The sequence below is a fragment of the Macaca fascicularis genome, chromosome 5, assembly GCF_037993035.2.
Source record: "Macaca fascicularis isolate 582-1 chromosome 5, T2T-MFA8v1.1".
NCBI classification, from domain to species: Eukaryota; Metazoa; Chordata; class Mammalia; order Primates; family Cercopithecidae; genus Macaca; species Macaca fascicularis.
Genome location: NC_088379.1, coordinates 113,271,398 through 113,288,905, shown reverse-complemented (window position 1 = coordinate 113,288,905; position 17,508 = coordinate 113,271,398). Strand labels below are relative to the sequence as shown.

General features: G+C 38.5%; 1 protein-coding gene across 5 annotated transcripts in view; it reads left to right on the top strand.

The window, feature by feature from the left end:
• Nucleotides 1-17,508, top strand: part of PAPSS1 (3'-phosphoadenosine 5'-phosphosulfate synthase 1) — a 103,641-nt gene that overhangs the window by 49,170 nt on the left and 36,963 nt on the right. For all 5 annotated transcript variants that reach the window (XM_005555626.5, XM_015450723.4, XM_015450724.4 and 2 more), the window contains 4 exons: nucleotides 4,834-4,947; nucleotides 7,908-8,019; nucleotides 9,949-10,154; nucleotides 11,220-11,355. In XM_005555626.5, coding sequence (XP_005555683.3) covers nucleotides 4,834-4,947; nucleotides 7,908-8,019; nucleotides 9,949-10,154; nucleotides 11,220-11,355 — 568 coding nt within the window. The remainder of the gene's footprint in view (nucleotides 1-4,833; nucleotides 4,948-7,907; nucleotides 8,020-9,948; nucleotides 10,155-11,219; nucleotides 11,356-17,508) is intronic.

Sequence of the window (17,508 nt, the reverse complement as noted above, 5' to 3'; positions counted from 1 at the left end):
GAGTTCTTATTTGGGACATCTCTTCAGAGGAAGCAGAGACGCACCTGAGTGTGCTCTAGGTGTTGTGGGGGCTTCGGGGTGGAGGGAAGAGAATAGCCCCAGCCCTGCGCCTGGAGCATTGCGTTGGGCCATGCACACTGCTGCTGGTCTTCAGTCTTTGTGAGCTGAACTAGGGATGCTGGTTTAGGAAACCAGCTAAACATGCCTTGTTGTAGCCAGTAAAAATCAGAAGATGTGTCTGCTGCATGCTTTCCTCTGCTTCTCTAGAATTGTGACAATTTTCAGCAGTAAACCTAGGGAAGACTAGTCAAGCCCCATAGTCAGCGTACAAAAAGATATCGCATCCTTACAATAATATACATTTCAGAGATGGCAAAGAAAGTTTTATATAGAGTTTTTCTTATCATTGAAGTTGAGAATGAGATTCTTCTCTTCTCTGGAGTCCTTTGTCATTTGTTCCCAGGCTGCGTGTCCTGCTAAGGGATACTCAGTAGTGGAAATGGAGGTTCTTGATTATTCACAGTGGCAGGGTTTGGAACAGTCGGTTGCAAATTGCTTACTTGTCTTTAGTAGAACTGTTTAGGCCTAACTGGAATATTGAATATCTTTTATTTTTCTCTAGAACCTTGGCAACGCATTGAAAGATCACGTGCTGATTAAAAACTTGGGAATTATGTTTAATAAAATCATGAAAATAAGAAAAATTTGTGTGACAAAATACTTAATACCTTAGTTTTCAGTATTTCTCAACTATATGACCTTGGAAGATATAGTCTAGTTTCTTGGGCTTCAATTCACTCGTCTGTGAAATGGGAAATAATTAAAGTGCCTGTCTCAGGATTGTGCAGAGGATTCTATGAGTTGATATATGCCGAGTGCTTAAACAGTTCCTGGCATGTAGCAAATGTAGTCTAATTATTGAGTATTCTTTTTGTGTTAAGTCCATTGAAAGACAGTATTGCAGGGATTTGGGTCAAGTCGTTGACCTCTCTTGGGCCTCGATTTCCTCTGTAAAGAGGGGATAGCAGTAGTTTCTTCTGCCTTCATAAGTAGGACTTTGTGAAGATTAATGGATTAAAATTCACATGAAGCCCTTAGAACAATGTCTGGTGGTGTAGTCAGTTCTCACTAATGTTATCCTCCACTGTTCAGGTACTTTGAGTCACTAGATTGTCACAACAGCCCTGTAACATGTATGTGTGTATCTTTCTGTATTTTTTTTTTTTTAAACAACTGGGGAGACACGTTGTAAGATGCTTAAGATTGCACTCTTAGAATTGGAACTCAGATCTTAAATATAAACAGCCTCTGCCCTCTTTTTTTACTTCATATTCTTAGTGATAAGAATATTGGAAATAACTGACCTATAGACCCCTGTTGCTTTTTGTATCTTGTTGGTTTTGAAGATGTTATGCCCCTGAAGCTTTGTGATTATGTAAATATGTAAATGTCGAGTGAAACCGTATCATACTCTTCCTCACAAAAGTCCTAATGAGTGCCTGACTTTTTGTGTAACTTGTTATGTTTAGTGTTTTCTCCCCCTAGTATAGAGGATTTCAATTCTTTACTTTGTAGCTGCAGGGAATCTGTATGCCTCAAGGCATCTTTGGAGGCTTTACATATCCAAGAAGCTAATTGAACATACAGAATGTATGTGTAGTTCACTTAATGCGCATCATATTGTCATTCCAGGAAAGATTGACTCTAAATTATTATTTTCTACTTGAAATAATAGGCTTTGTACAGACTGCTAAACTACCATTTGTCCTGTGATGTGCCTATGGATGGAGACCAGATCAAAGGGAAGATAGAAAAATGGCAATGATAACCATATCTGGGATACAGGGTGATTTGTTTTTCTCATTCCCAAGTTCTCTTTGCTGCTATTTTATAATTTAAAATAAATGTATTAAAATAATTCTGGAGTTGGAAGATAAGCTGTATCTCATGCTGGATTTAAGGAAGAGTCCTTTTTTTCTTCTATATGTGATTTCTCCTCCTGGTATTATGTATAAACTATGTATATTTACTTGTCACTGCTTTGAACTCCTTGGCAAAATTTAAGACATGCCCTCTATAGTGTGGGTTCATTAGAAATAATCTGCCCCATTAGTACCTGGTTGTATCATTCATATTTGTATCTACAAAGAGCACACAGAAGCAGCTGGTGGAGCATTCTTCTTTCACCATTATTTTTTAATGCCCTCATGTGTTATTTACCCTCAGTAAACACAATAGTTAGCTTTCGGCTATGGGTGCCTGCTGGAAGCTTAATTGCAGAACATTTGGCAGGTATATGAAGTGTCTAATGCTGTGCTGGGTTTGTGCCTCACACACTTTTCTGCTTTCCTCCTGTGAACAGTGAGACCCTGAAGGGACAAGGGGCCTCCAGAAAATGCCGTTCATGTCTGCACCCGAGGAGCAGCGCAGCTGGCTGAATTTGCTATTGTGTATAGCAGTGTTTATTTCTTGTCTGTCTTTTGATTTTAACATTTCTTTTTCTTTTCCTTGATGTTTGTTCTTCTTTTATTTATTTATTTTTTAATTATTAGACGGGACAGAGACTTTGAATTTACCAGTAGGAGGAGCCTGATTTTGGCACATATTTAGCCACTGCTGAACTGTCTCTTGTTCTGTCTTTGAGGAAACAGGATGTGTGAGAAACTAGGAGAAATGTAAGAGAATAGTTCTTTTTAGGTTTTCAGAACCCATAGTTGTTGATTGGTTGAGTGGTAGCACCTAGGTCTTTCATGAAGTCATGTGGCTTTGATCGACATATCTGCCTTTTTTTCCCTACTGAACATATCATGTAAGACCAAATATAAATTGAAGTTTCTTTCTAAAGAACATCTATTCCTCAGGAAAAATAGTGGAGAGTGTCCTTAAAAATCCAGTTCTTTCATCTTGAATTAATTTTTTGTTGTTTTGTATTGTTTTTTAAAAAAGCAGACTTTTTTAAAGAGAAGTTTCAGGTTCACTGCAAAATTGATGTCATGTAGTTGGAATCATATAGTCCGTACCCTTTTCAGATTGGCTGCTTTCACTTAGCAGTTCTCACTTAAGGTTCTTCCATGTTTTCATGGAGCTCATTTCTTCTTAGTGTTGACTAATATTGCATTGTCTAGATGTTCTACAGTTTGTTTATTCACCTACTAAAGACACATTGTTGCTGTCAACTTTTGGCAATTCTGAACAGAGCTGCTTTAAACACCCTGTGCAGATTTTTGAGTGGAGGTACGATTTCATCTCATTTGGGTGAATTTCAAGGAGTGAAATTGCTGGTAAGAGTATATTTAGTTTTGTAACAAACTGGCAAAATGTTTTCCAAAGTGACTGTACCATTTTGCATCCCCACCAGCTATGAACGAGGGTTCCTATTGCTCCATATCCTTGGCAACATTAGATGTTGTCAGTGTTTTGGATTTTGGCTATTCTGATAGGTGTATTGTGCTGTCTTGTTTTGATTTGCAATTTCCTAATGATGTTGAACATCTTTTCATATGCTTATTTATAATCTGTATCTTCTTTGGTGAGATGTCTATTCAGGTCTTTTGCCCAGTTTTAAATTTCGGTTGTTCATTTTCTTATTGGTGAGTTTTAATTGTTTATTTTGTATATTTTTGGATAACAATCCTTTATCTAAAGATATGCCTTTTGAGCATATTTTTCTCCCAGTCTTTGGCTTATCTTCTCATTCTTCTGAGAATTACTTTATTTCGAATAACAAAGTGTTGGACACATCTATGAAAAGCCCTCCATCAGTGCCAGTTTTTCGTGGTTGTAGAGGTTACCTGACAGATGTGTTTAAAGTGATTAGACACATTTAGTAATTATGCTTAGGGATATGTCAAGTGTTGTGAACAAACCTTGTAAAGAGCTCCTAATGAGCAGTATGTAAATGGTTATGTTGTTTTCACAAATATGTACTTGTAGTATAAATGGGGAAAAACACCATCCCAGTGTTTTATAAATGAGTACATGGAGCTTGGATAAAAATTCCAGGCTGCATTTCATGTGGGATCAAAAAGTTCTGATTTTCAAACCACAGTGGTGGAAGTAAAGCTGACATTCTAGAATACTGTGTTGTGTGGGTAAAAGGTGGCTTTCCTGACAGTGGTGATAAAGGTATATATAAAAGCTGGAATAAAATGGTTTCATGATATGGTAAAGATAATAAGTGTGATGGTTCAGGTGGTTTTTGTTTGCTTGTTTCCAAATTCTTTTTGTTGTTACCTCTTACTTGAGACCACTCTCATTTGTAGTTGCCTGATTTTGACATATGTAGTATATTTTAGGAATTTATTATTTCCCAGTAGTTAATGGGACATTGTGCTTAATTACTTCTTGTATGTGGGATACTATCTGCTTGAGAGTATTGATTGAGGGGAACATAGCACTCACAGCCTTCTTTTTTTTTTTTTTTTTTTTTTGAGACGGAGTCTTGCTTTGTCGCCCAGGCTGGAGTGCAGTGGCCGGATCTCGGCTCACTGCAAGCTCCGCCTCCCGGGTTCACGCCATTCTCCTGCCTCAGCCTCCCGAGTAGCTGGGACTACAGGCGCCCGCCACCTCGCCCGGCTAGTTTTTTGTATTTTTTAGTAGAGACGGGGTTTCACCGTGTTAGCCAGGATGGTCTTGATCTCCTGACCTCGTGATCCGCCCATCTCGGCCTCCCAAAGTGCTGGGATTACAGGCTTGAGCCACCGCGCCCGGCCCACAGCCTTCTTTTATACTACTTTTTGGTTTCATTTTGAGAGATTTTCTTCATTAAGATACCTTTGGTGAACTCTAAATTCTTGAACCAAACATTTAAATTGTACTCCTGTTGTTATGTAGGATATTGTACCTGTGGATGCATCTTATGAAGTAAAAGAACTATATGTGCCAGAAAATAAACTTCATTTGGCAAAAACAGATGCGGAAACATTACCGGCACTGAAAATTAACAAAGTAAGTTCTTTGTTGCTTTTCACACCAAGTGATACAGCCTTATGTACAGTAGTTTGTTAAATTTGTGACGTACAGCAGTATTTGAGGCCTGGGGTGGTATTAGCTGGGGGGCAAAGATGTTGTGGTATATATCACAATTTCTAAGGATGGGGAATGTGTTTAATTTGTGCAACCACGTTCCCAAATTACCGTGATTTTGATTTGCTTTGAGTAATAATATTTATTTATTTTGAACTATCAAAGAACAAATATTATATGAGATCTTTAGGCATATCAGAAATAATGTGTCCTAAAAGGTCAAGAAATACTAATCCATAGTTATTAAGTAAACATTCTCCCCTTCAGACATATTTTCTAATCCCTTGCCAAAACTTGACTCTCTCCATCTTATATTGTTAAGAATAATTTTATTGTGTATCTTAGCTCTGATGATATCATTAGCTGTCTTTCCCAAAACAACTGCTTAGTTAAGCATGATGAGAATGGAAACTATAATTTATCATTTTCAAATCTTAGAGAATTTTAAGTTTTATAATTTATGTATACTTTTAAAAAAGGGAGATTAAAAGTATTTGGACTGGAAGCTGGATTCCCCATCCTTTCTTTTAATATAGTAAAAACCCAAAATACCCAGGGAAGTGCCACATCTGAAAGTAAGGAGAAAGGAAAACAAAACAAAACTTCTAGGCTTGAAGAAAGACTCTTTAAGTTGTTACCGAAATCCCTGATGGGAGTAAATTATATTGGTGCACTTTGTGTGTGTGATTGGGTCTCTGACCAGAAACCAGGACATCCCAGGGAATGACAAGAAGGGAGAAGCACAGTGCAGAGCAGCTCAGGAAGTGAACTGTTACAAAAGAACAACAGAATTTATTGTTTACAGACTGCATGGAGTGAATACACACAGACAAAGGCAGAGAGAAGGAGAATGAATGACTATAAATTTACATGTCAGATTCTAGAATCCAGAAAGACAGTAGATTTTTCTAAATGGAATGTTTTTTTCAATTCATTGGTTCTCAAATTTCTTCAGTTGGCAGAGCATCTGGAAGGCACACTGCCATTCTTTGTACCTCCTCACATGCCCTGTTTCTAAGTATGGTAGCATTGGAGTTAGGGCTTCAATATAGGAATTTTGAGAGGACACAGACGTTCAACCCCTAACAGATACCATCTAGAATTGAATTCCAGTAGAAACAAGTAGTAGCCACCATCAAAGGTTTTGGAAAAAAAAATTTCTCCATGAATACAATTTTTTTCCTGTGAATTGAAGCAGGAGAGTACTTTACCAGTATTTGATTTTGCAGTGGAACACATTGGCAAACATACTCCGGGAGTAAAGAGTAGGCTGCATTTTACTGCACACCACTCGGCCAGGTGCTTTATCTTTCTCAATGGAGAGCCACTGCTGTATGCCCAGTTAAAAAATGAGCATATCCAGCTTACGTTAACGATAAGTACATTGTTCATTGGTCCTTTAATTTTCTGATGGGATATGCTAAAAATCTCAAAGTTCAAGAAATAATAGTCTTGCAAAATGAAGAGTACTCTGTCATGGGTAAAAGAGACTTTTCTTGGAAAATATTTTATTTAAATTTTCTCTTTTGTTTTTTTTTTTTTGGAGACAGAGTCTCGCTGTGTTGCCCAGACTGGAGTACAGTGGCTTCCCTTTTTTTTTTTTTTTTCTAACAAGACCACAGAACAGAAGGTACTTAATTCTATACACCTTTTTTTAGAATACAGAGAATACAGTACTTTATGGTCACTTTTTTTGCGAGTCACTTGATGGACCAAGGCTCTTCTTATTTATTATATGTCAAGTGACCTCAGCCAATATTTCCGTTTTGAAGTTTAAATGGTCTTAGCTGGCCAGTGGGGTGATGCCTGTGTCTTTCCAACAAGATTTTGTTAATCTTGGAAAGATTCCTTGCTTCCTGGCTCAGCAAGATGTTCCAGGCTCACTTTGTACCCTCTAGTCCTATAATTGGACTCAGCCTTTTCTCCAACCAGCCCTAGTTCCTTTTGGAGATCATAAGCCGTGTGCTTGGGTGCACTGTAGAGGTACCAAACTGTCAAATAAAATGCAGCTTTATAGATAAAGTCGAAGTCTTCTCTGTGAAATGATTATGCCATCATTTTACATTTCCCTGATGATTTATGAGCACAACCATCTTTTGCATACATTTATTGGTCATTTGAGTTTCCTTATCTCCTAAGGCCTTTTTTTTTTTTTTTTTTTGAGACATAGTGTCAGTCTACTGCCCAGGCTGGAGTGCAGTGGTGTGATCTCAGCTCACTGCAACCTCTACCTACTGGGCTCAAGCGATTCCTGGCTCAAGCGATTCTCATGCCTCAGCCTCCCAAGTAGCTGGGACTACAGGCATGCACCACCACACCTGGCTAATTGTTTATATTTTTAGTAGAGACTGGGTTTCATCATGTTGGCCAGGCTGGTCTTGAGCTCCTGATGTCAGGTGATCTGCCTGCTTTGGCCTCCAAAGTGCTGGAATTACTGGCGTGAGCCACCTCATCTGGCCATAAAGTTTCTCTTGGTTAAGGACAGTGGTTATCAAAGTGTTAGATCATCACTGTTAGCATTTTCTGGGAACATTTTAGAAATACAGATTCTTGGTCTCCACAGCAAGCTGACTGAATCAAACTCTGCACGTGAAGCAATCATCATTTTAGCAAGCTTTCCAGGGGTTTGAGGTAAAGGTTGAGAACCACGAGTTTAGGAGAGGCTGTCCTTATTAGAAATACTTGGAGGCCTAATGTTACTTAAATTTAATAGGAAAAGGAAATGTTTTCCTAGTGCCCTTATTCTTTGTTAGTTTGGTATAATCTATACTCATCCTTACACTATTTCCATTGCTTTCAAAATTAAATTCCTGAAGATCATCACTGCTTTTGCTCATATATACATGCAATAGAAAATTTTGCTTTACTTTCAAATTTACTAGGTGGATATGCAGTGGGTGCAGGTTTTGGCAGAAGGTTGGGCAACCCCATTGAATGGCTTTATGAGAGAGAGGGAGTACTTGCAGTGCCTTCATTTTGATTGTCTTCTGGATGGTAAGACATTTTACATTCAAAATTATATTATATATGGCAGAGAAATTGTGTAGTTGCAGAGATTTGTCACTGTTTACAAATAGTAGTAGGGAAACATCTTAGTAGAGGTAGCTTTATAAGACTAAGTTATATCAGTACCGAACACTTTATTTAAGTGAATCGTGATACCTCATTTTTGTTTTTCCCTTTCCTGACTCTTACTTATTTTAGAGAGAGAGGGAAATCTAGGGATCAGGGCTGAGGATGGATTGTAAAACACATACAGTTATTCTATGCTGTTTTTGCCTGAACACTGTGGAAAGCTGCTTCCCACCCAGGGCATGTGTGTGCTGCTTTTTGTGGTACTGAAGCTCATGCTTGAGCCTTCTAATGAGGAATTGTGGAGTCCTAGTTAAGGAATTCTGAAATATGTGGCTAAAAATGTGGTCCTTTCTATTCTTTTAAAACATTAACAAAAAATTGTCAAAGAAGTTGATGTTGGCCAGGCACGGTGGCTCACGCCTGTAATCTCAGCACTTTGAGAGGCTGAGGCGAGTGGATCACTGGAGAAGAGTGGATCACCTGAGGTGGTGGTTTGTGCCTCTAATCCCAGCTACTTGGGAGGCTGAGGCAGGAGAATCGCTTGAATCTAGGAAGTGGAGGGTGTGGTGAGCCAAGATCATGGTGCCACTGTATTCCAGCCTGGACGAAAGGACGAGACTCTGTCTCAAAAAAAAAAAAAAAAAAGATGTCCAACGTATTATCATTATAATCCAGCAGCCTTTAATTTTGTGTTGTATACTGTTGGTAAGATTAATTTACTACCTTATGAAAATATTTTTAAATGTCACAGAACCCTACTATAATTGCTACCAAGTTTTTTTGTTTTGTGACTTCTTTTAACTGGGTGGTGAAATAGATATTAGAAAACATAATTCCTAATCATTCTTCTCAAGAAACTTTATCACAAGAACATAAAGATTAAATAATACATTTTGATTTTCTTCCTTGGAACTAATTGCAAAGTCTTGTGGACTACCTCCTTTATAATGATTTAGTCTTGGACTTGGTGCAAATCTACCTATTCATTTTCCATGTTACACTTTACCTAGTGGTAGTAATTTAAAAAGCAGCCAAGCAGTTTTCATTACTCTGGTTGACATACTTTGTTCAAAGAATGTCCAAAAATATGATTTCTTTAGTATATAAATAGTCCAGATGTGAATATGAGAGCACATTTTTTTATTTTTCTAACCTATAGATGATGAGTAGAAAAAAGATTTTTACAGCTTGCAAGGTTGCATGCTGAGACCGTGCCTTTAGTATCACTGACAACACATTTTGGTTTAAATGCAACCATTACTGTCTTTATTTCTTGGTTAGTGATAGCTGATATCAGTTTGAATTTGACTGTATTAAAAAAAGACTTTTTGGATAGTTCTGTCTTCCTATCTCAAGGATACTCAAGTATACTTAATCAGCTTGTCACATAAATTATAGTTATTATGTCATCCTGTTATCAACAAGGATGTAAATTTTTCCTGAAAAGGCCCAGAATCGTAGTTCTTTGTCTGTTTCATATATTGGAAAATTGGAAGTGCACAATATATATTTAGTGATTTTAGGCTTAACCAGCTGATTCTTTCTTGTTAAACCGTTTGTTTTACTTATGTAATTCCATGCCAAAATGTACCCAAAGACAATTTGATTCTTTAAATTTTTGCTTTTTTTTTTTTTTTTTTTTAAACTTCTGAGCTCATTGCTTATTCTCCCTGTTCTTTATAGCTTGTTCTGTCTTTTGTTTTTCTGTGCCAGGTACCAGTTGAATACTGTCACTGGACCCACAACCTTTTATTATTTGAAAAGTGTCCCCTGAAGTGAAAGGTGGATATAAGTAAAGCCTGTTGAGTAATCCAAGCTGTGTGCTTCATGTTCTTTTGTGCTCTGCAGGAGGTGTCATTAACTTGTCAGTACCTATAGTTCTGACTGCTACTCATGAAGATAAAGAGAGGCTGGATGGCTCTACAGCATTTGCTCTGATGTATGAGGGCCGCCGTGTGGCCATTCTTCGCAATCCAGAGTTTTTTGAGCACAGGAAAGAGGAGCGCTGTGCCAGACAGTGGGGAACAACATGCAGGAACCACCCCTACATTAAGGTGCTGAAAAAACCTCGCGCATTTTATCCTGATTTGCCAGTGACGTTTGTGCTGAAATGTGGGCATTTTCTGTGTATTGACTTTTCATTGGAATTGTTAATATTTTGCAGAATAGAGAGTGGACCTTAGATTAGTGTGATGAGTGTTTATGCTCTTGTCATTTTGGTCCAGATAAATATTTATTCAGCAAACATATTTTAAATCTCTATTATATACATGGCACTGAGCTAGGTGCTGATGCTGGGAATGCAGGGCCAGAGACACCACCGGCACAGTGTTTTAGCTCTTGGAGTATACAGTCTTGTCGTATGCTTAGGCGTGTACTTATAATGAGCATGTGAGGTAGAGGCTAAGGGAACCCTCACCAGGGTGGTTTGTGAAAGCAGTGAAATATAATTTCTCATCAAAGTACCTCATTTATTATATGTGTATGTTGTATGTGGAATGTTATTGAAGTCAAATTTCTGTCAGTTGTTAGGTGTGTTAAGGTGGACTGAGAAAGAAGCTGGGCACGTTGTTGGCACATAAGCCAAAGCCTCATGGGGAAAAGGAGGGCTGGAGCTGCCTTGCAAAAATGAACAGGTCCTGGAGGGTAATAGCTCCTCCTTTCAGATGCAGGGAAAGAAAGTAGTAAAATTGTAAGAAATTTGAGGTGGTGTGGAGACTGGAAGGCATGAATTTTTATCTAACTCAATGATCATTAATTCTTCAAAAGGTTAGGATTGGAGAACACAGAGTGTGGGATGACTGAGGGCTACAAATTGTTCTGTTAATCAATGTACAATAATAATGAAAAGAATGTTTTTGTTACTTGAAAAGGTATAATTATTTACATTGCTTTTGTTTGCCTTTCATATGTAAAGATAGTTATTTCACAAGTTTTTTGGGAAATCACAAAATCGATTATAATTTTATAGCATTTCTAATGCCAATTTAGTTGATAAGTCAGATTTACCTCATTTAAGATGAGAGTAGCTTACAATGACTGTGTTTAGCTTATATGAGAGAAATATTTTTACTTATTTTGATCTCCGTTTCCATTAAATTTTTTTTCCTTCCTATTAGATGGTTATGGAACAAGGAGATTGGCTGATTGGAGGAGATCTTCAAGTCTTGGATCGAGTTTATTGGAATGATGGTCTTGATCAGTATCGTCTTACTCCTACTGAGCTAAAGCAGAAATTTAAAGATATGAATGCTGGTAAGACATGTATTTAATTACCTAATAGGGGTCGGCTTGGAGAGAAAGTTCTAGAAGATTTTTTCTAGTGCTTACTAAAATGTAAAACAATGATGAGTACAGGTAAATATAGCAGTGGAATATGTAAAGAAAGGTAGTCAATCAAAACCTGTGTAGTTTCATTATAGTGGTATAACTTGATTTGACATTATTTTGAATACCCTGGAAGCTAGATGCTAATATAGAATTTACCTTTCGTTTATTATAAAACTCACATGTTAAAACTGAATGGAACTATAGAATATTATTTGAATAATTCACTCATATAAATATGCTTTTTATGTCAGAATGTTTTACGTGACATATATATATACACACACACATATATATATATGAATGTCATGTATCTCAATGTTTTACGTGACATTCATATATTGGAAGTGCACAGTGTATATATGGTGATGTATCACAGCAAATGATGATATATGAGCATTGTATCATACCATTGTACCAATGAAACATGACCATGATTTAAACAATAGAGAAAGTTGTTTAAAGCAAAAATTAAAAGAAACAACACTGTGTGTAGAAATTATTCTCAAAACAATTCATCAAACTGTCTTTGGGTACAAATTTTTGGTATAGAATTACAGAAGTAAAAGAAACTTAACAAGAAAGAATCAGCTGGTTAAGCCTAACATCACCAGATATACACTGTGTACTTCCAATATATGAATGTCATGTATCGCAGCAAATAATAGAACAATGGAACTTTTACCATGTTCACTTCATTTAAAAAATGTTTGTGGATCTTTATATGCCAGTATGCCATGTGCTGAGGATCCATAAATAAGTACTCTAGGAGCTTATGGTATAGAAGAGAGAGACATTAAACAATAACAGAAAAAGTTGTTTAAGAGGAGAATAGAGAAGCTGCAGATGCTGTTCTTTATAATACTGCTTTCTATATTATAAAGCACTCCAGGACAGGATTTTTATATCAAACTTCCTGCTATTAGGTCTTTGACACAGAGGTGGGTAAATGATGTGCTTACCTTGATGCACCCATACTCTTTCTATACCTGCAAATTGAAGATTCTGTATCAGGGAACAGCATTCACTGTAGATTTGGGGAGGCTTTTTTAAGCCTTAAAATTTGAAGCATCCTGCAGTTGTGCTCCTAATTAATTCCCACCCACTGCAGAGATGGTTTGGCCCTAAGCACTGGTGCTGCTCTCTTTCATATTTTCTGTGTAGAAATCAGATGGATGTGGCTGAGAAAGGGCAGGCGAATGTGTTTGCCTTTTTGGGGTATATAGCTGGCCACCAAGCCGTGTTTGTGAACCAGAAACCCTCATTCCAAGCAACTGCAGAACAACTGGGAAAGAGCAGGCATTTCATTTGTGTTTGTGTTAGTGTCAGTGAACTCCAGAATGCTCCTGGTAGGCATTCAGAGTTCTGTGTTCAGACTCTGCTTCACCACCTAGCAGTTATGTGTTTGTGGGGAAATTACTTTTCTCTCTAAGGCTCATGGACAATTGATGAGGATATTGATGGTACCTAAAGCATAACATTTTACTTTAAAAAGTGAAATGAGATAAGATGTGTAAGGGACTTTAAACTGTACTGTTATGTAGTAAGAGATTAAGTTGTTGATATGGTTTGGCTGTCCTCCCAAATCTCATCTTGAATTGTAGTTCCCATAATCCGCATCTGTCATGGGAGGGACCCAGTGGGAGGTAGTTGAATCATAGGGGTTGTTTCCTCCATGACAGTAAGTTCTCAAAAGGTCTGATGGTTTTATAAGGGGCTTCCCCTTTTGCTTGGTTCTCATTCTCTCTCCTGCCACCATGTGAAGAAGGATGTGTTTGCTTCCCCTTCCACCATGATTGTAAGTTTCCTGAGGCCTCCCCAGCTGTGTGGAACTGTGAGTCAATTAAACCTCTTTTCTTTATAAGTTACCCGGTCTTGGGCATCTCTTCAGAGCAGCATGGTAATACAGGTGCCTTAATTTTTGTTGTGTGAACTGAAGCTAGACATTATTCATGTGAAGGTTAGAGCAAGAATATCTGTTTATACCTAAGCTCTGCTGTAGACTGCTGAAATTTGAAGTGTTATGAATTTAATAAAATGGGTTAAGAACTGGAGGCCTCAGATGGGCCACCCACTCTTCAGTGCTCCGTAGTTCCTACCTAGTCTGCTTAACTCATTCACATTTCTTTCTTGGCTCCTTTAGGGTTTTTGAGTGTGGGATCCCTTTTTACCCTTTTATGCTTTACTCCTGAATTTGAAGCAAATATTTGGCTTAAATTACTCATACAGAAACTTCTTTGAGTGCCGTACTTAGTGCTGCCTGTATAACAGCTCATTTCTCTTCTTTTTGGCTAACATGTTTTAGGCCCAATATACAGGAATGAATAATGACTGATATAAGTTAATAATGATGTCCCACTCTTTTTTGTCAGTGTGTGATTTAAGGGTCAGTGCATTAAGTCATTTCTGGCCATTGAGCTCTAAGGAAGAGGGTTTTCAGGAAAGATTCTCTTTCCGACAGTTTGGCTTATGCCAAACAAATTCTGTTTTTTTCACCCTTCTCTTTCTTCCTGTTTTGGATGTTTGGAGTTCCTGCAACCATTTTATATTCATGAAAATTCCAAATATGCTAACTTTTGTCCTTATACTGTGAGTTTCTCATCCAACCAGGGAATCATTTATCTCCAGATTTCTTATTCAAAGAGATAGCATATATTCAAATTATTTAAGATACTTCTAGTTGGGTTTTCTGTGATTTGCAACCAGAAGCATCTGGTAGTTTATTATCTGTGCTCTTCTGTTTTCTGCTGGTGAACAGAAACATGTTTAATGGAGGACTTGCTGTGACCATGTTATTTGAATTTTTGCCAAAAATTGAATTCATATCTGGAACTGATGTTAGTAAATTAGTTGTTGGCATTGTTGAAAGGGTCTTATCAAGGAATTGTTCATAATTAGGGACTTTCATATTACATCTGTTTCGCACTCTTCTTTGTGAGCCAACCATTTTAAGTCATTTAGAGAATGTGTTGCATAATGAATGATTGCAACTTTGTTTAAAGTAGCTGAGAGCCAGTTATTAGCCATACATCAAACAACACAAATTGGAGTGTTATTTTATTTTTCCATTTTTATACTGAGGCAAATAAGCAACAGACCAAGGAGTTTACTTTGTAGTTCTTGTTCACTCTTTTAGGAAGCCAATAACAAGTCAGTTCTGATGTGTTCAGGGGAGAGAAAGCAGGGAATTTATTTATTTATTTTCTTAATCTAGGATTTCTTTTCTTACCTCTTCCTCCTCCTCCTCCCCTCATCTTAGAAGTACTTTGATTACCACATCTGGGCTACTGTCCTGTGCACAGCACTATCAGTGTGACTGTTCTTAGACCACTCTGTAGCTGGGAAGGATTGAGAAGTCTTTAATACCCACATCGGTGATTGCAAGGTGATATATTTCCAGATGGCAAGTTCTTTGAATTACCGATGATTGACCAATGTCCTGGAGGGGAAGAATGCGTTTCACTTATGCCAAGTCAGAGCCTGTTAGTGTTTATTAAACATAGAATATTGGTGTCCTGCTGATTGCAAAGGGAAGAGTTGACATAATTTCTTTCAGACTAGTGTGTGGTAGTACAGTGTTGAATAAATCTGAGAAAGCTTTATAGAGTTGCTGAATTACAAACTACATTTTAAGTGAGTAAATGGAGACATCAGAAGGATGTTTTAAGTAAAGTTAGGGATGGTACATGAGAAAGCTGAGTCAGAAGCAGATCTATGTTTGGCTCTGAAGTGGATAGTGGATCTCAGTGATAAGTGGCAGCAAGCCAGAGAGCTGAGATTGGGTGAGGGGAACCTGTGTCAGTCAGCTCCCAGCAGGAAGCAGAAGGCACACTCAGATGAGGCTTTGAGCATAATTCAATGAAGCGAGTATTTAAAGAAGGATGGTCAGAGTTAAGGGAACCTACAAGGAGTTGCTGAGATGTCCAGGGACTAGTGGCATTAAGCAGCGTTAGCCAGTCCCAAAGGGGTGAGAGCAGGAATCTGTGTTTCTGAAGCCAGGTGGGAGCTGTAGCTGTGGGAGGGCTGCTGGGCAGAAGCTGTTTGAAGGGTCACCGGCACAGCCAGAATCACAGTGCTGAGGCAGTTGATAGTGGGGAGAAGAGCTCCCCCAAAACTTTTCTCCGTCCATCCTCTGGTTGCCTGCTAATGCCTCCACCCTCGAGGCAGGAGGACAACAGCCCCGTCTAGGAGAAGCCCTGAGGGACCCCTGCACTCCCTGCCCCAGGACACCAGAGAATAGATGGGGAGGGGAATGGCAAATAAGCAGCACAGAACTTTATATACTGGCACAAAGCTTTATAGTCAACATCTTACTTTAATTTGGAAGCATTTTTAGTCATGAGAATAGAAAATAGTTCATTGCTGCCATGCTTTAGAGTATGAATTTACCAGTTTGTGAAAAATTCTAGTATCTTTATATTTGTTCAAGGGGTCCATCTCTCATTCCTTTATTTCTCCCCCCTCTCTCAAGCAGTTTGAGTAAAAGAAAGACTGTGAGTTTATGATAATCCCAAGGAAGGAGGAGAGATCAGATTGCTTTGTTCTTCCAGGTCCCTTCACAAAAACTCCCACAAAAACAAACATTAAACACACACACAACTCTGGCAACCCGTTCCATTGTCTTGTTTAGCTACTGTATTGATTTAGGGAAAAACAGAAATGTCTGTTCTTGGAGCTTTGGGGTAGAGAGGCAGATAGAAACCTTGGGTGGGAGGGAAGAAAGGAATTATTAATTACTGCTCTATGCAGTGCAGTCTTACAGTGAAGTTAAGATCTTACAGTGAAGTTAAGAGGAAAGAAGCGAGAAGATTTGTAATTCTGTGTACAGTGGTTGGGGTGGATACTGGGGCTCTGGCTGTGGGCTGGGATGTGAAGCACAGTTCTGGAAAGTCTGAGGAAGGGTGACTAGGATTTAGGAGCACTGTCTTGCTCATCATCTCATTCATTTATTTGCTGAGCTTCAGATGTCTTTGGATACTCAGCTTGGAAAGAGTAGAGTCTGGGTTGCTCTGCACCGTGCCACAACAGTCCTTGCTGGCAATGCCTCTAGGTGAAGCAGTCTGTGGCTTGTCCTACATGTTTTCAGGGAATGCTGATATCTTCATTTCCTTCCTTGTCACACATATGTGCTCAGGAAAACCTTCTTTACTTTCTTCTTCCTCTTCTACCTGCTGGAAGGAAAGGGATCAGACTTCACTTGTTTCCTTAGTGTGTTGGCTCCTGGACTAGATGATAGGAAATCCAGAGGAAAGGGAGAGAACTTGCTCTACTGGCAAGTTCCTTCACGTAGACATGCAGTACAGGAGAAGGAATAGGCTTTGGGGACCAGACCCAAATTTGGCTTGAGATGTGACAGTAATAGGAAAGGTAGAAGAATTGAGGGAAAGGGGTAGGTAATGAGCAATGTATATTGAAATAGTTTTTGTAATGCGTCTGTCCGGTGAACCGGAAGGAAGGACTTAGAGATGTGGCTAAGAGAAGCCATCTGTATGTGTGCAGTAATTGAACCCAGGTGTGGGGGTAAGCTTCCTGAATGAGTCTGTCAAGAAGGAATTTCATAGGGCCCAGCAGTAAGCCTTGTGGCTCCAAGAGAACCACAAGATGTCAGAAACAGGTGGTTAGACCAGAATAGCCAAGCGGAATAGACGTGTCATATGTTTGATTATAGCTGTGTAAAAATGTGTGCAACAAAGAGAAAAACTAGAAGATTGCACAAAACAAAAGACCATGCTTTCAGGACAGTGTGTTTATGGATGATTTTCTCATCAAATTTTATTGGGTTTCATGGTTTTTACTTTAAAAAAAGCATAGAGAGGCAGATGAGATATAAAAGGTTGGTGAGGTTGGTGCCACAGTTAGAAGGCCTTAAGTGGTGTAGATTTTTATGTCAGTCAGTAGAGAGGTAAGGACCACTTAAATCAGGAAAGTGCCGTTTGAATTTGGCTCACGTTTCATCCTCACTGTTGATGGAACAGCAAGGAATTGGTTGAATCAATGAATCCAGTCCAGCAGTCTCATGTATAGGTGAAGACACCCATTCTTTCCTTCCCTCACTCTCTCCTCCACACTGTGGTAGTGCCG